We start from the raw sequence: 19158 nt of genomic DNA, 5'->3' as shown, positions 1-19158 counted from the left end.
CACACACACAGCCAGCCCCTCCGGACCCAGGCTCGGACAGCTGGCCTCGCAGGTGCCTGCGGAAGGGTCCAGAGGAGGAATCATGGAAGAAAAGCAAGAAAGTATGAGGAGAAAGGATTCTCCATGTCACTGCCTATTCGTTTTCTTTTAAAATAACATTTTCATATTCCTTTTGAAAACCTTTTCAGTAGGTTACACTGACATAATGTTTGGTGTCAACGCCTCCTGTGCAAATATTAAGCAGGTGTTAATGACTCTTGTGTAAAGAAGCAAATCTGGTCTCCTGTTAGCTTTCTTTTTCCCCCCCCGAAATCATTTTTCATGTATTTCAAGGTGACTCTTATTGTCCCATTTTCAGCGTCCCATGCTCACATTGCAGACAGTGCCAACGGTAGCTTCTCAGGAGGCACTTAGGAAAATTTCCAACTCACTGTTAGTCTTGGTAGGTGGCCAAACTGAAAAGTGAAACGGATCTTTCTGGGGAACATTTTTAAAAAGTAAATGACTGTTGGCTGCCACACATTTCTACCATAAAACAGAATTATATCTTCCTCTTAGTAATAGCCCACCTGACGTTCTACTTATTTCATTTAAAAACAACTCTTTCTAGCCTTGCATAATTGAAGGTATCTGACAATTCATTTTTAAGATTATGCTCTTAATCTACTAAAGTGACAAAATTACCCAAGTGAATAATCAATAATGGGCTTCAAAACAACTCATCGTAATTAAAATTAAGTAGCATTACTTTCCTACAGAGATAAAAAGCAGCTCTCAGTTCTGGTGATAATTCTCAGAGTCCTTTTCTACAGACGCCTGATGTAAGCCAGGCATGACCCTCAACCCATGGCTGTTCCTTTTGCTCAAAAAAAAAACTAAGAGAGCTGAATAAGAGAAACCAGAACTAATATAATTTTAAGGGGGCTGGTTTCAGATGATTAAAAAACCAGGGTCTTAAAGATATACACAAACAAAAATATTTTATTTCATATTAAAGATCACCTTGCTGGTCCCTAAAAGTTAATAAAACATAGGGTAAAGGGGGGCGGGGAGGGGGGGGGGGCGAAGAGAAATATAAATTTCTTTTCTTATTTTAATACAATCCTTCATTACCCTAGAATATTTTGTTGAAATTCAGGCAGTGTTAATATATATCCTGCAATAGAGAAAAGTCATTCCTATACCCTAAATATTCAAAGCTGAAACAGAAAGGTAAGAAAACAGGGAATAAAAATGAACAATCGACTTTGTAAAAACCGAAGCATACCTTGTATTTCAAAGACAACATCAGCAAGCATTGGTTTATTAAGGAAAAATTTGAGGGAAGTGTTATAAAACCATAGAGGTTTTCTGGCTTGATAGGTTTTGCAATTCCTCAGGCAATTAATCTGTAAGGAAAAACAAAAATACAAGAGTAAATATTATACCAAAAGCTTTGATAGCATATATGGGCTAATTAGAGAATTTGGAAAATGGTGCTAAGTGTTTAAATGTTTACCCATGGCCCCTTTCATCATAGCTTTAACTGTATCTTCTACCGGCCAAAGAGCAACACTGCACTAGGCAGCATTCACAGCAATGAAATGAACTGGCTAAGTGAAAACTCAACTCTATCGCCGGGGAGCTGTGGGCTCCTGAGTCCCTGGGGGTCTGTTACCTGGGAAACAGACAACAACAATCCAACCTCACATGACTTCCTAGAAAAATATGTTTACATATACAACCTGCTCATCCGTTCACTAATTAAGAAAGTACATACACAAAATTCAATTTGTGATTAAGAAAAAAATACCCCCCCCCCCAAAAAAAAAGAAAGAAAAAAATACCCGACCTAACCGGTTTGGCTCAGTGGATAGAGCATTGGCCTGTGGACTGAAGGGTCCCGGGTTCAATTCCGGTCAAGGGCATGTACGTTGGTTGCAGGCACATCCCCAGTGGGGGGTGTGCAGGAGGCAGCTGATCGATGTTTCTCTCTCATAGATGTTTCTTACTCTCTATCCCTCTCCCTTCCTCTCTGTAAAAAAATCAATAAAATATATATTTTAAAAAAAGAAAAGAAAAAAAGATACCCATCCCCCCCCCCCCCCCCAGTCATACCATGTTCTATTCTAGATCACTATGAAAATACCCAAGAGTGAAGAATTGGTTCATCGACAATTTTGTAATTCGAAGTATCATGCCCACCCACAGCAGGGACTGCTGAAACCTGTAACAGGTGGCCGGGATCTCCAATCTAGGGCCCCAGGACTTCTCCCAGGACTGCAGTATCTGTCCTCCCACACCTTCACTCCGGCCCCCCATCTCCAGGAACAGTGCCCACCTGGCCTAGTGGTCCCCAGCCTTCCTCGGCTCGGAACTCGGGCTTTTGGTGCTTTGTTTATCCTTTCTGCCATCTTCCCTCACCCTCCACCCATTTCCTCTGATGACTCTCACAACCTCACTCTGACCTCTGCTTGCCTAGCTGGGGAATACAGAAAGATTTATCACTAAGAAAAATCATCGGGCGTACAATTTTAGTATTAAGAATAAATGTCACCGGCCTCCCACTCCGGATTAATCTACTACAGTGAGACTGTAAAAAATTTGGTGAGGAGGGAAAAAACATTATCCTTCCTCACAAGGAAAAAGAAAACACTCCAGAATGTTATCTGGGAGCAAGACAGGAAAGCAAACAGGACCATACCAATGCTGGTCCCACAGAGAGCGTGCTCATTCTGTACACAATGCACCTTCACACACACTGAAGGGGCTGATGGAGAGCCTTTAGGTGAGTGTTACACATGAAAGAGAGCAACAGTGCAAGCATCACAGAACTGGGGAGCTAGCAGGTCCCCAGAAACCACCCGCTTACCTCTCATTTTATAGGGAGCCCTGAGAAGACTTGCACAAAGCCAGAGAGATCATTTGTGGCAGCACAATTTAAATGTACCTTTCCTGACTCCCAATCCCTCTGTCATTCTCAGAGAATGAGAGACCCTTACCCCTGGAAAGCACAGGAAGAAAGCACAGAAGACCTCTTCTTTCCTCCCAGGCCAATGAGGGGATTTAGTTCAAAATCACAGACTCATAGAGCCTCAGCCTCCCTTTCCCCAACAAGAATTCATTTTATTCTTAGTACTTTAAAGGAATGACTGTGCTCAGACACAAACCCAAGGGAGGCTTGGCTTAGAGCCAACAACAACACTTCTGTCCTAGCCCCTCATATATAAAGGGTATGAGTGTGTGTACCATGAAGATCCCTTTGCCACCCAGGCCTTGGATGAGAGGGCAGAAGTTTGGATGTACATTTTCAAGGGTCCATAAACTAGATAACCTAGAAAAACTTTTGAAAAGTGAATGCAGGTTTATGTGCACATTTCTACAAAAGCATTAAAAACACATCCTTGGTGGGGGATTAAAAAATGTTAATAACTTAGATTGTAGAACTGACAAAGTCATCTGTATAAAAAATTAATAACGGTTCTTACATTTAATATAAACCTATATTCTGCTAGGCACTGCACATAACTTACCTTTTTATCTACTATAGCCAATTTGTTTATCACAGAATCTGAAATAAGAATACGCCAGCTAAATTGTGTAACGCAGTTGTTCTAAAATATAACAAATTTACTTTTAACGCCTTGCAGACTCTGCACAGTCTGGATGACTAGAGGTTGAACGTGCACAGCATCTGGCCATACAGAAAGTCTGCATTTTTATAACCTTTGAATCTAACTTATACTTTTGAACCTGTATTAGATGAAAAATAAACCTTTAACTGTTCACTTGCTCAAAGAGATTTCTCAGAACTCTTGAGGAAGGGCCACACAGCAACGGCCTTGTTCCTGAACATTCCGGAGCATCGGGGGAATGTTTCAGAGGCTGGAATCCACAAGTCAGCATTTTCAAGCAATGACTTGCACATACTTTAATTCTTACATGAATTAAAATGTGAGACGGTGAGAAATAATATGTTTACATTTAAAATACTTAAAAGGCAAAAATATACTTAAGGAAATCATTTGTAAATGATTGTGTCTTTTCATGACTCAGTATCATGTTCATTATAGTATATCACTTACAATTCAGAGAAAGTAAAAATAAACTTACAAAAAACGAACTTACCTTTCCCGGTGTTTTCAAAATGCATTTAACTTTCTCAATTACATTTGAAACATCCCCAGAATCCTTCAACTTCTTCCTGATATCTTCTTCCAATTCTTCCCATTGGAAAGCACCTGTAACAAATAAACATGCATATTGACTTTTTCTGTTAAAGCGGGAAGAAAAATAAATATCTTATTAGATATCAATGTTCCCTCTTTTTAGTATTCTAATTTTCCTTTACCAAATATATATCCTTGTAATTACACCAAAACATTGAAACAACTCTCACATTAAAAAAAAAAAAAAAGTCAGTTTGCCTTCCCCTTAATTATTCAAAACCTAGTCTTCCTCCTCGGAAAGCTGACACGTTTCTCTAGTCAGTAGTCAGCTGGTGATGGCAACAATGGCCAGAAGATGAGTTACCATCACAAGTGGTCCAACACCCAAATTATTTACTTGCCCTGGCAAGGAGGCCGGCCTGGTCTTTCCTAAGGTTGAATAACTCATAGGATCATGGAGAGCAGTGACCGTCACCAGGTAGAGTGCACTCAGGTCTCACGCATGTCAGGGTCCCATTAAGGTATGTTCCACAGCCACCTCTACAGACCAACCAGAAGAGGGTGAGCTAGATGATTTTCCGAGGAGCCACAGGACCGTGGCATTGGAGCAAAATCGCCCCACCTGGTCCCTCACTCCTCTGTCCTCAGTTCTCTTCCAAGTCCTCTCTTCCTGGGCTCGCTTCACTTCTGTCGCACACTCTGTCAGCCCTTGCCCCTCAGTGTTTTGAGGAAGTCCTACTGTACGGTCAGCGTGAGTTCACCTTGTCCCCAAGCACTCCTCTCAGCTGGCCTAGAGCAGCCTTCCTGCTCCCTAGTGGCCTTTCCCATCCCATCTGTCCCATGACTCAAAGCTGATATGTCTCAATTCTGACCATGATATTCTGGGAGATTATCCTCATCCACTCCATGGTTTATAGGAAGTCCTACCTCCTAAAAATGGAATTTAAAAAGTGGTGTGGGAGGTGGCATAGTCAGGGGACCCAGTTTCTAGTTCTATCTCTGCCATAAATTACTGGTGTGACTACGCAAGTAACTTGGGGTCCTATTCCATATGCTCTCAATCTATCTCTTCCGAAGGTTCCCTTTATGTATCCAGAACTTTGCCAGGTGCCTTCATAGATATTGGGGACTGCGGAGGGCACATGACAAACGTGTAGAACCATGAGGTCAGACAATTGCAGCCAGTGTGTCCCAACGAGATCCAAAGCTAATCTGAAGAGCCAGATTGAGAGTCCAGCCGCTCTCGGGCCTCGGACAGCAGAGCCCTGCAGCACTTGGTACTCTAGCGTATCTTTAAACTTCTCCTCCCCTACCTTTATGATGACTACAGTGTACCTTGGTGGGATGGGGCAAGGGAAGGGTAGCCCTGATTTGAGGTGTGTGCTATTTCTGGGTGAAAATACTCTCACCAAGGCCATATTCCAGCTACCAACGTGACACCTAGAACACAGAATTAGGAATAAACACCATCAGTTCTCACAAGCCGGTGCCAGCTGGCCAGCACGCCATGCTACTTCCTACCTTAAATTGCTCTTTTTCTGACTTCACTGTTAGCTCCCCTTCCACCTCAAATTCCCAAAGGTGTGCAGTCCAGAACCAATCTATAGTTTTTGTTTTCCTCTTCCTGCACTAATGATTTTTAACTTCAAGGTCACACATACTCTTTTCACAATCTGATAAATTCTTTGCATTGTCTCCAGAAATTGCACATGCACAGACAGACATTAAAGTCTACATAAAATGTCAGAAGTAGAAGCAGCCAAGGGACGCCAGCCCAATAAAAATTATTCTATGCCAGCGATTCTCAAGTCTTTCTATGCGTTACATTTACAAACCCCTGGTCAGTTTTGCTCAGTGGTTAGAGCGTCAGCGTGGCCCGAAGGCTCCCAGGTTTGATTCCTGGTCAAGGGCACGTACCTCGGTTGCAGGTTCCCCAGTTCCTAGTAGGGGCGCATGTGGGAGGCAACCAATCATGTGTCTTTTATAAATCAGATCATTTATAAAATACTATTGTAGAAGGTCTCAGCCTCAGACCAACTGAATTAAAATTTCTGGTGCTCCCCGTTTAATCTGATGTGTACTTCCCTTAGGCATTCCACCCATGACCAAACCCAGGGTTAGTGGTATGCAGCAAAGAGTAAGTGCAGGAACTTGTGATTGTTTACACTCATGCTATTAAAGGAGAGCACAGACACTGTCTCTTAAAAGTAAAATTATATTAACTGAAGAACACCTACACAATATCTCTAGTCGGAAGATCATGTGAAAGAAAGCAATCGTCAAATCTAAATAGATGGGATCAGTGGCAGGTAAGTCCCCAGAGGCCCCGGGTCTGTTTAAGAACAGACACAGAAAGATCCAATAACCTACACCAGAACAAAGACCAGTTCATAAGGGCACTCTTTTAATAATTAGAAATGCTAACTAATCATCTTTGACACTTTAAGGTCCTAATAAAGCAATAATCCTTAGACTGGGATTTGTTTGTTTTTGTTGTTGTTGTTTTTTTACTATGGTAAAACTATTTAACATGAACTCTTTACCCTTCCCAGAATTTTAAGTGTTCAATACAATCTTGTTAACAATGGACATGATGTTGTATGCACAGATCTCTAGAACTTACTTGTCTTGCATAACTGGCTGGAATTTTCTTTACTTAACTTCTCAGAGCATTTATTTACTTTACTTAGACTCCTAGAGAGCACGGTATACCTGTGTGTCTGAAGCTGCATTTTTATGCAGTGCAGAAAAGAGCGTGCCGCAGAATAATTCCAAGCGCTGAAGAACACTATGCAAACTGAAGAGGAAAATGTGCTTCCACACATTCATTTACCCTGCCGGCATCTCAATAAGTGATGCGAAATTCTGAGGGCCATCTGTGGCAGGAAGAGTTCAAAGCCAAATTCTTGAGGCTCTTACAAATATTTCAATTCATAGCATCTGAGATCCAGTGACTCAGGAATTTGCAAGCATAAAGACTGTTACCACGGGGCACAGTAAGACTGTAAGAATGTTACAGTTGTATGCCGTTTAAGGATTGCTCCATGAAGACCAGGAAACTGCTGCCCTCACTGTTCAGATCACTCCTTTTTTGGTGCTAGTAAGTACTGGCACGTCATGCAGTGCTAGCTGTTGTCCAATGGAAAATTAACATCTACAGAACACACGTACTTTTACGGCATCTACTCAGAAATTTGAATAGAAAAATAAACTGAAACCTCATAGGTGTAATGTGTTAACCCGACTATTACACAGGCCCTTCCTAAAATAGAGCCCAATTGTTCTATATACAACATTTCGAATTCCTAAAGATAAAAAAGGGGGGTCTTAATTTTTTTTAAATTAAGACAGTCTATGTAATTTGGTTCATTAAAAATAAAGCTAGGAGGGAGATTTTATATGGGTTTTCAGCCACGTTTGCTCAGGGCAAATACTCCCGAGTGTGCCACGCCACGGACTTCTACCTCCGCTTTGCCAACCCAGCTAACGGGAGTACAGACAGCTACTAACGTAACTGTGGGCAGGCTTCCGCGAGGAAACCATTACATAACTGGGTCTCAGAACCTGTGCTCTGTTCAAAAGTTTTTAAATGTTTAACAAACAAGAAAAAAACAACAACACAAAACTACAGTTCACAAACCTGGCCCCCTTACCGAAGTCTCTAAAAAAAAAAAAGGTAGGTTTAAATTTTTTGTTTGATAGAAAAATATAGTAAAATAAAACAGTAACCAAGTCAAAACAAAACATTAATAAATGTCTAGGCATTTGATAATGGGAATCTGGTTGATTTTTTTTTCTCAGTAAATTTTCTGCATTTTTAAAAAATTGTCTTTACTATGGAAATACAGCCTTAATATCTGTTAAAACACAACTCAGATAATATAACTTTTGCTTGAGTCTGAGGTTACACTTTGTAAATAATTAGAGAATAAGGCACAGGTACCTTCTGAAGCATCAGGGTCTCCCTACAGCCCCAGGTCAATGGCCTGTGGCCCCGCTCAGACCTGACACCACCTCTTGCTGGGCTGTGACGTACAGGAGAGATCAGAGCAGAAATGCAACAGCTCAGTGTCAGACTAAGAAGCCAGGGCGCTGAACTGGTCAAGGGCCTGCAGACCAGCAAGCTCTCCTGGCCCATGGCCCGAGGCCCTCTCCTCGCTATTCCCAGGCTCACTTAGTTTCCACCCAACAGCTAAGCATCCACTCGCCCCAGCTTCAGGAAGGGACTACACCAGGGCACTGAGGGCCCCAGCTCCAAACAGTTCTGCATCAGTCAGCCTTGCAGCTGAGCCCGTTTTGATTTTGGCACTAAAAGTGAGAACTGGGCTCTTCTCCCGGGTCTCTGGGGTGAATTCTCGGTCCTTATCCCCTGGTTCCGGCTAGTACCCAGTTCTTCCAAGAGGTGCTGCAACCGCTGTGGTCAGTCACCACCTGGGAGACTTGGGAATGCAGACTCGCGTGCCCACCCTGGGTCCACTGAGTCACAACCTGAACATTATCAAGATGTTGTTTGCACTCTAAGGTTTGAAAAGCACTGGCCCAGATGATGGACAAACCGCAACCCGATCCCCCGCTGTCAGAATGTTGGCCTTCTGGAGGTGGATCGCGAGTGAGGGGGCCTCGGGATTGGACTCCTGTCTTGTCTGCTCTATTCAATCCTCCCTCCATCACCAGAGATGAGTTTTCTAAAGCCCAGTCTGATCATGCTTAAAACTCCAGAACCGCTTGTAAGAACGGCAAACACCAGCCTGACCAGCCTCATTTCCTTCCAGCCATCACCTCCCACTCTGGCTCCAGCCACAGTGGTTCCTGGGAAACAGCAGTTACCAAAGATAACATTTTCATTAATGCAAATCTCCCAATATGTAATTTCTTTCAAACAGCATTAGGGTGAACATGTGAAAAACCGGTAATAGGTCACTGACTCTGGGGAAGGAACTGGGGGATGAGGAGTACTTTTCTCTTTCCTTTCTCCCCCCACCTCCCACCTCCCACCCCTTTCCTATCTGCATGTATTAATTTTGCAATTTAAAAAAATCACTCCCTAGGAGAAGACAAGCAGGTCTGCCACTGGAGAGACAGCTAGCAATTTTACTGCTACAATATTAGAGGATATAACTGACCTCAAAGTGTTCATGTGCCTTCAAAAGTATGCAGTGTGTGGGAAACTTGCTGAATAATTCATAATTACAACAGTAAAATCATTGAAAGGGACAGTCAACACTTCCTTCATAGTTTTCTAAATATATTATTAAAGTAATTTTTTTTAACATGTAAACATTTTGTTCTTATACAGTTAGTCTTAAATTATGCACTGTGAGATTCTAGGTTTAAACATAAAAATCCGTAGAACTAAATGAAGTCTTTAGTCTGGTTTAATCATATGATTCCCTGCTACTGGAGCCTACTCATTAGTTTCACCAACACTAGCAGAGAACCTGCCACCATGAGAGAACCTGCTAAAGGCACCATGCTAGTGTGCCCTGTCGGAGTGACTATTTATGCCTTTTCCAAGTCAATATTCACTGAACAATGGATTTAACACCTACCACCACATTCTACTCCAATACATATATATTTTTAACCCACTAAAATCTGTATGCTGCAAGTACTTTTCACAACTATTCATTCATTCATTCATTCATTTTTGTTAATCTTCACCTGAGGATATTTTTTTTCCATTGCCTTTTCAGAGAGAGTGAGAGGTAGGGAGAGAGGAAGAGAAGGAGAGAGGGTAGGGAGAGAAGAGGGAGGGAGAGAGAAAGAGAGAGAGAGAAACACTGATGTGAGAGAGACACATCAACTGGTTGCCTCCTGCACACACACACACCCCGACTAGGGGCAGGGCACAAACCCGCAACCCAGGTGTGTGCCCTTGACCAGGAATCATACCTGAAACCCTTCGGTACCCAGACGGATGCTCTAACCACTGAGCTATACAGGCCAGGGCCATAACCATTAATTTTTAATTGAAAATTATATAACTACTAGAGGCCTGGTGCACAAAATTTGTGCACAGGGGCGGGGGTCCACTCAACCCAGCCTGCACCCTCTCCATTCCAGGACCCCTTGGGGGATGTCTGACTGCCGGTTTAGGCCTGATTGGGCCTAAATTGGCAGTCAGACATCCCTCTCACAATCAGGGACCACTGGCTCCTAACTGCTCACCTGCCTGCCTGACTGATTGCCCCTAACTGCCCCCCCTGCTGGCCTGGTCACCCCCAACTGTCCCCCCTGCGGGCCTGCTCGCCCCACATAGCTTGCTGCTCAGTCGTTTGGTCGCCCCTCACCAATCGCCCCTGCTGGCCTGGTCGCCTCACGCAGCCTGCTGTTCAGTTGTTTGGTCGTCCCTCACTAACCCCCCTGCTGGCCTACTCACCCCATGCAACCTGTTTGGTCATCTGTTCGGTTGTGATGGTCACTTAGGCTTTTATATATATAGAAAGCCACAATGAAAAAAGTAAAATCTTATTTTCAGCATCAATTATTTCAACTGAAGGCTACTCAAAACTTTCTTACCTATAGGAAACGATCCTTCTCTATTTCCAAACCTTTATAAACTTCTTATCTGTCCCCAATTCTGATGTCTAAAAATGGACTATAAATGTTTCTCCAGACACATTTGAGAGGAGTGACCTTAACCTAATATTTCATCAGCATATGATTCTAACTGGGAAAAAAAATTAAAGAAGAAAGAAGTGCTCAGAATACATATATTTAGATGCTTTAAAAGTCATTTTACATTCGTTCTTTTCCATGGGACACTTAGATGTGAGACCTTCAATTCAGTTGCTAAAATGACTGTGGCAAAACTTCTATTCTTTAAAATATAATTGCTACTGGGTTTTTAAAAAGATAAGGAGAAAAATAATGAATAAGCTAAGTCCTAAAAGAGTAAGAGCACAGTAAGAAAAAAAAAGTCTAAAATAGTCATAGCCAGCTGTAACCGGTTTGGCTCAGTGGATAGAGCGTCGGCCTGCGGACTGAAAGGTCCCAGGTTCGATTCCAGTCAAGGGCATGTACCTTGGTTGCAGGCACATCCCCAGTGGGGGGTGTGCAGGAGGCAGCTGGTCGATGTTTCTCTCTCATCAATGTTTCTGACTCTCTATCCCTCTCCCTTCCTCTCTGTAAAAAAATCAATAAAATATATTCAAAAATAAAAATAAAAAAAATAAAAAATAAAACAGTCATAGCCAAAGCTGATCAGATCTCAGCCTAAACTACCTGATAGTGCTATTTCCAATTCCTAAACAGAATACAATGACCCTGCTAATTTCTCTCCTCACTCCCTTCCCAAATCTAAGTGTCAAACAGAAAGGGGAACATATGGCAAGGTTTTAAAATGCAGACACTTATTTTGATAAACACCTGGACAATTTTATTTCTTTAAAGTTAAACTGGACAATAACTTCTTGTACTTTCACACGAGGTATTTCTTGCTTAGTACGAAAAGAGATTATATTTTATACAAGAGGATGTAAAACCAGGCCAAATAAACCAGTAAGGAAGATGGAAAGCTTGAAACAATTCATGTGCATAAAGCCAATACTATTTCATGTATGATCTCCACTCCAAGTGACAGGAAGACGATAAATGTGAAAACTCTTGAGAACCACTGGCATACTTCATTTCAATAGCCTAAGAGAACGTACCAGAACCACTGGACAAGATACCTGAATAAATGAAGCGCAGAATGTCCGACAAACACGAACAGAAGAGGGCGTCTTTAACGATGACTCGGAGTGGTGGGTTGCCTGGAGAATCCTGGCTAGCACCTGGACACACAGCCTCCCGGTTGATAGCAAAGAGATCCTGGGCCGTGCGGATGATACTGGAATCCTGGATGTCAGCAGGACTCTTCACATTGAAAAGCAGCATGAACACGTGGCTCACGGCGCAGAGGACGATCTTGTGGGCCTCCACCACCTCCTTTAGGTCTGGGTTGTAAAACACCACATCCACACACTGGCAGCAGAACAGCAGGTTATGCAGGTCAGAGTTGTAATGCGACGCTTCAGCCTTCAAGACGGGCATTTTTTCTGTTTTAAGACAGAAAATGAAACTAGTAAACTACTCTCTAGGTTGACAGACCAATCATTTCAGATTTACAACAAAACATCTTTTTAAATATTATGTGGCTGAATCATGCAAAATTGCCGATATTGGCCACTTTTGACCTACAAAAATGGCAATTTTACATAGTTTAACCTAATTAAAAACATAAAATTAATTATCGAAGGGCTGTAAAATTTCGTAACACAGACACAAAAATGCTGTACTTTTATAGTGCAAACAAAAAACCTATTAATGCCATAAGGAGCAATAAAATAACATTTCTCATTATCTGTGTGTCCCCAAATAAAACACTGCTCCAAATACAGTACTGAATTTTAGTATGCTGACAGTCATCATTCTTTACTGTCACCTGCCAAAAATTCAAACACATTATTAAATAAGTCTCAAAAATGACATGGGAAGTCATTTTCCTCCTGGGACTAGAAACGGGGAAATAAATCATTAAAACTGCAACTTCTCAAAGCCAGAGCTCAGTGTCTTGGGCTTCATTGTTTAAAACCACCTTGACCATTTTGTGTTGATCCTAAAATTAGTATACTGTTCCTCCCAGTAAAGCAATATGCTTCCCTAGAATCAACTTTCCCCCCTCAGCACATCTGCGTGTTGGCTAGGCTCCCTAATTTCCAAAAGAGGAAACAACTTTCCATTCCCTGGTTTGATCACTAACAAAAATAGATTAGCCTTAAATCGATTCAAATATCCACACAGAGTCTGCACCCTAGGCTCTCATCATCGGCCTAATTGTAAAGCTCTGCTAACTTTTATCCCAGCTGAGCTGAAGGAAGTGTTATCTGTGAAGGGTAGCCTGGAGGATTTGCAATCACCTGAGTCAGTGAAATTCAAACTTTTTTGGCAATGAAAATGTTTTATGCTAAAGCAAAACTCTATAAAATGAACAAACTCTATAAAATAACATGACTTTGCTTTCTCTGAGGAATCTGTGTGCTTTTTCTTCTTGATTAAAGAGGACTAAGAAATTATCTATCTGCATTATTTATTTGGCTACCCCCCCACCCATCTTCTCATCCAGAAGTATCTAAGGCAGTGGTTCTCAACCTTGGCTGCACATTAGAGTCACCTGGGAATCTTTTTAAAACCCTGATTTCTGGGCCTCATCCTCCGGAAATTCTGTTTCTTTGTTACTAATATTGTGGCCCCACCCCATAACAAAGAAACAGAATTTCCGGAGGATGGGGCCCAGAAATCAGGATTTTAAAAAGATTCCCAGGTGATTCTAGTGTGCAGCCAAGGCTGAGAACCACTGATCTAAGGCCTCCGTGTTTGCTACATAATAGACCATGTCTCTCCTTTCCCTGTACAATAGAAAGTTCAAAGCCAAGTATGTATCATTTATGGCAGCAATCTCCAACCGGCGTGCCCCAAGCACTTTTAAAACATGCAATACGTGACTATTTAGTCAGGCACTGACCTCTTTTTCCTTAGATTGTCAAAAAAATGACAGCAGCTAACACAACAACAGCTCAAAATTACACCTATTTTATTTTTGTTAGATCAGCAAAAAATATATTTTTGGTGTGTCGCAGAATTTTAGTAATTAGTTTCTGTGTGCCAGGAGATGAAAATGTTTGAAAATATCTGATTTATGGTGTAAGTACCTCTATATTTGTTTTTAAAACCTGGAATTGACTTCCCATACTAATTTATATTTTCCTGACTTTAAATTTACATTCATTCACTCAACAAATACTTATCAAGTACTTACTTTTTATACAATAATATCCTACTACATCTATCACAAAATTATGCAAAAATTCTGGTAACAGTTGATGTAATTTTACTAATTTTTTAACTTTATTTTCTTTCAACCTTTATTGTGAAAATTTTCAAACATTTAAAAAAGTTTAAGTATATAATGAGCACACATATACCCTTCCCTTAAAGTCCACAATTATTAATATTTTGTCATTTTTTGCCTTATCTCTAGATACACACATACACTCTCACACTGCTGACCCATTTCAAAGTTGAAATCATCAGGATATTTTGGGTTTAAATACTTTCTTTCACATTTACTTCCTAAGAATAATGACATTCCTCTATTAACCACAATGGCATTATCATACGTAAAAAAATTAATGATAATTCCATTATTATCTAATTTCCAGTCCATATTAAAATTTTGCCCAACTGTACCATGAACATCTTTTAGATGTTTTTATTGAGCCAGTAGCTAATCAAGGTTCATGCGTTGTATTTGGTTGTATATTTCTCATTAGACTACAACCTAGAACCGCAACACACACTATGTTTAAGAATCTGTAATTCAAGTTTTAAGACAGTAGTCCTCAAAATATGGTCCAAGTAACACCTGCTTCCAAATCACCTGGGAATCTTATTTAAAAGGCAGATTATAGGCTTCATCCCAGTTTTACTGAATGCCAGGTAAGTCCTAAACATAGTGAAACAAATTGAGAACAATTGCTCTAAGATGTGTGAAATGATCTATAATAATTATCAACAGAATATCTGGACATTGGCTAATAAATGCACCTGGTTGTTCAAGCTGGGGTGGTCTAATTCCATGAAATGAGTTGCTCATTTTCCTTTTCTTCATTTTTTCACTTGTCTTCTGATTTAAGGCTTGAATCATAAAATACTCCAACTAAAACATGAATCAAATTTTAATTAAAGATCCAATAAAACTATGTATGTAACATGATCATTTGTACCCAAATCACACTTCCAAATGTTTTACATGCCCAGACCATCCACATGTGAGCTTTAGCAAACACTTTCAAACATTATTTTTTTAAATGTATCAGGTAAAACATATTGTGCCTTGTCTAAACATAAATAAGCTATCCATTCAAGAAGGAACTGTTTATTCTCTTGAATAATCAAGGAAGCCTAGCAATACAACTGTGTGTGTCAATAACCATCTCTCTGGTAACCATGGCCATTAACATTAGAGATAGTCAAGGCAGGAAGAGATATGCTATGTCACGTTTGCTCATATTAGCTAGGGAAGTTCACGTGCTCTTTTTCCTGAATAAATTACTTAGAAATGCATTCTTTATTTTATAAATTTAAAATCTTAACCACATGTACTTACACAGCTCCAGGCTTATGCTTTACATTGTGAGGTCTGGGGCAAAAGTACAAATGCAGGTCTCTGTACCACATACCTAAAATTTAAACTATAGAAATCAAGAAAACGGACTGTTATGTAAAAATACTGTATCCTCCTGCTTTGACAAATATGTCACCATAAAAGCCTGGAAGGCCAGGTTCGGCTTTGAATTCTGAGTCCTCAGAGTTTCACGCAGCACAGGGAGAGTTGGGCCCTAACTCCTGGGCCCTAAGATCACCCCTTCTTTTCTCAGCCCCTGCTCCATCCCATGCCTCGGGGAGGTTTATGCACACAAGCTACACACCCGAGCTCCTTCCACTCTCCCTTCCCCAATCCTCTTACACAATACCCCCTCGGCCACCTCTCAGGCCCACGGGTGCACACACCAGCACTGAAGTCCACCTGGAGGAGGACGGACCCCGGAAAGAGTCCTGAGCAGGCCTGGGAAACAGACTTGGGCCAGCTACCCAGAGAATTCTGGGGCCCTGGGTTTTGGAGCATGGTCAATACCACCCTCTGCTCTGTGCTGATGAGAATATTCTGAAATATCTGTGCTCATCAGTACAGCAGCCACATGTGGCTATTATAAAATGTGCACCTGGAATGAGGCAAGTGCACCCAAGGAACTGAGAATTTTAAATTAATGTAAATATAATTAGCCCCATGTGGCTATTGCGGCTACCATATTAGATGCTGTGGGTCTGGAAGGGGCTACCAGCTCTAGAGGGCACATCCCTTTGGCTCCAGCATCTCGTGCCCTGTGGGGAGGGTGCACTGGAGGAGGGCTCAGGGGCTCTCTGAAGCTCAAGGGCACAGGCCTGCCTTGCCCTGATCTGAGGTAATCCTGCACAGCTCTTCACCCCTGACTCTCAAACACAGGATTTCAAATGCTCCTTTCACTCTGACATTATCACCTCCATCCATACTCTTACAAATATCTTCATTTCTTACACTCAAGATCTCAGCTATACTTTACTTCTCCAGAGTCTGAGAAGAGAGCACTCCGATCTTATCTCCATATTCCCATTGAGTTAAGGAAAAAACGAGTTAAGGAAACATTGAGTTAAGGAAAAAAGAAACTGCCATGTTTTTCTTCCAACCTTGGCCACATCTTCAATTCCCTTCATACCTCCAGCCCTAGCTGTAACACTGGTATTAGGAGCCAAGAGGGGAAAGAAGAGAAAGTGAAAGCTGGGAGGTGGGAAGAGAGGGTTCCAGGTTCAGGAACTTGAATGGGGAACAGGAAGCCTGAGTACTCCCCAGCCCCCTATCCCCACCAAGAGAACCAGCCCCTCTTCCCCAACAAATGAAACGAAACTATCTCCCCCCCCTCCCACCACCAACTCCATAGGTATTTCAGGAAAATGTAAGGGTATTAAACCAAATTAAGATTTTTTTTAAGCCACTATCATATCTGCTTGACAGGAAAATTAGGTTTCACCCCTCCCGGTCTTTCTACACATTGCTTATCAATATAATTAAATAAGATAAAAATTTCTCAGTCATTGATATCAATATTGTGAGTGTATCTCCCATAGCGGCTTATTATTGATGTTTCTTATATTACTGGATGAATAATAGCCATTATATTTGGTAGAAATCAGAACCATTTATATCTGGTCCTTATTTTAGCTTTGGTTCTTATCTGGAGTTTAGTGACTCCAGAACAAATGAAATTTCTATAGTTACCTGTGGAAACCTCAGTGTCTCAACATAAATCTACATATTGAATATTCTGACATATTGGAAAGGGTACTTGATGAGGAGCTAGGGTACTGAGGGTAAAGTCCAAAGTGCTACTGCTTAATGCAGGATTTCCTTGGTGTAAACCTCTTATCAAGGTTGACTAAATATGTCTATTCAAAGAAGCCACTTCCTAGAGGGTTGGAAAAGTTAATTCTCAAGTCAGTGAATACTTAAATGACACAACTCCACAGCACTCCCCAGGCTCCCTGCAGCCCTCGTCGGTAGGCTGGGCGCTGTGTGCTAGAAGCTGGCCTCTGAAGTGCCTGCAGAGCCAATCAATGTCACTGCCACTGAGCAACTAACCCTGGCTCCTCACACATCCATCGAGAAGCTGATCTGTAAGTAGTTCCTCAGTTTTGAGCTACACCAAGATCAGAAGTGCATGGAGTCTCGCTGAAACATACACAGAGAGAAGGGTAACTATTCTTTTCAAGTAGACGAATGAAAGAGAACTTCCCAGGCCCACCGGTTCAGGGTGCCAGGCTGGTTAAGCTATTTAAAGATGACTATTAAAGCTGACATCATGGGTTTGTGTAAGTAAACACATTTTAATCAAGTAGCACCCAATGGAAAATTCCAAAACATCACACATAGACAATAGGAGATGTTTTGTTCGGAGAGAAAAATAAAATTACAATTGTATTCTGACAAAACCTTTTTTTCTACTTACACTCATATTATTTCTCAAGGTTAAAACTAATCATGCCTTTAAAACTAAAGTTCAAATTGAGGTTCTGGAAAATAGCTAAAGAAACTCCCGATAAATGCCGTTCATTTGTGTAACAGGAATTTCCACTCACCACTCCTCCAAAATACTTCCCGATGTAGAAGTCATCCAGGCTGTGCAGCTCCAGGTAGGTGGCCCCTAGCTCTTTAGCAAGTTGGATCCCTTCGGTCGTACTGACACAGCTTCCTCTGTCTGAGGTGCACAGTGGGCATGTGCAAGGTAATTCTTCTGAGAAAAGGAATGTGAGCAACAAAGAGCTTTGAGTTTAAATGGGGTAAAATGTACAGGCGATCTGAACATTAAACAACAAATTAAACGCTCATACCAGCTCAAGGGCATTTAGTACATCCATGATCCACTAAGACTCTGAATAAAGAGTGTCAATGAAAAGTGCCTAAACTAAACAAGCTTTAACTGCAAGAAGAATAAACAGTATTTTGGAAAATAGAAGAATTTAAAAATAGGTTTATGGATATTACCAAGTATTACAGTAACTGTACCATGAGTCAGTAATGGCTGGCCTACTTTCTTTTACGCAACCTTGACATTCTAAGTATCAATACAAATTTAACAACTTGGTTGCCCATAGAAAACATGGAAAACAGTGGGTTCTCTCTTTTTGTATTACATTTTAAATATATTCATCAAGTTTGAATAGACCTTACACTTTTAATTTAATAGAATCCTCAATTTGACCTGAATCTTCAAGACTGTAAAACTGCCCCCTCTTTGTAGATTTCATATAAAGTTCATATTCTTATTCATCAAGGCATTTCAATTATTAAATTCTAAAGCAGAGACCAAATTCAATCACTCTATCTTTTTCTTCAAGGTTGAAAAAAATAAAAAAAAAAACTGACAGAATAAAAAGTATTTACTCAAAATGTGTACTGTCCCGAGGTCCATGTTTGTAACATGTATAAATCTATGACTGGGAAGGTGCCAAATAAACCTACTATGAAGTACACTCCTTAATAAGGCTAAAAATGTATGTTCAACTCCGCATTTGTCAGCTGGCTTCATTTTGTTTCATGCCAAAACATGAGATATGTCACTGTTCAAAGGCAGCCAAGTCAAAAGAGGGTAAATCTATTTCTAGAAATGCATGCTGTTGTAGGTTGGCTTTCGACTTTGAGATGGAAATTGCTGTGCAGGTGGTTTGCTGGGGGGTGATCTTGGGAACAATTCTTCTTGGGAGTGAAGGAAGTAGGATTGGGCAGAGGAAAATTTCAAACTGCAATACAGTTGCAACGGAGACCTCAGCTGATCGTACAGGGTGTTCTGGAGCTTAACGGGCTCTTAGAATGGTTCCCCTTGGGGGAAGGGAGCTGGACCTTTGTAACCCTAAATCCACCAGCACTCAGAGGAGG

The 19158-nt window shown here is 41.2% G+C and overlaps 1 protein-coding gene across 1 annotated transcript in view; it reads right to left on the bottom strand.

The window, feature by feature from the left end:
* Nucleotides 1–19158, bottom strand: part of RHOBTB3 (Rho related BTB domain containing 3) — a 51115-nt gene that overhangs the window by 19335 nt on the left and 12622 nt on the right. The window contains exons 4-8 of the mRNA XM_081089057.1: nucleotides 17862–18016; nucleotides 14736–14847; nucleotides 11822–12187; nucleotides 4108–4220; nucleotides 1268–1388 (exon numbers count right to left, since the gene is read on the bottom strand). Of these exons, the coding sequence (XP_080945183.1) occupies nucleotides 1268–1388; nucleotides 4108–4220; nucleotides 11822–12187; nucleotides 14736–14847; nucleotides 17862–18016 (867 nt within the window). The remainder of the gene's footprint in view (nucleotides 1–1267; nucleotides 1389–4107; nucleotides 4221–11821; nucleotides 12188–14735; nucleotides 14848–17861; nucleotides 18017–19158) is intronic.

Source organism: Myotis nattereri (assembly GCF_964212035.1).
Source record: "Myotis nattereri genome assembly, chromosome: 4".
Lineage (NCBI taxonomy): Eukaryota > Metazoa > Chordata > Mammalia > Chiroptera > Vespertilionidae > Myotis > Myotis nattereri.
This window is presented reverse-complemented; position numbering and strand designations above follow the sequence as displayed.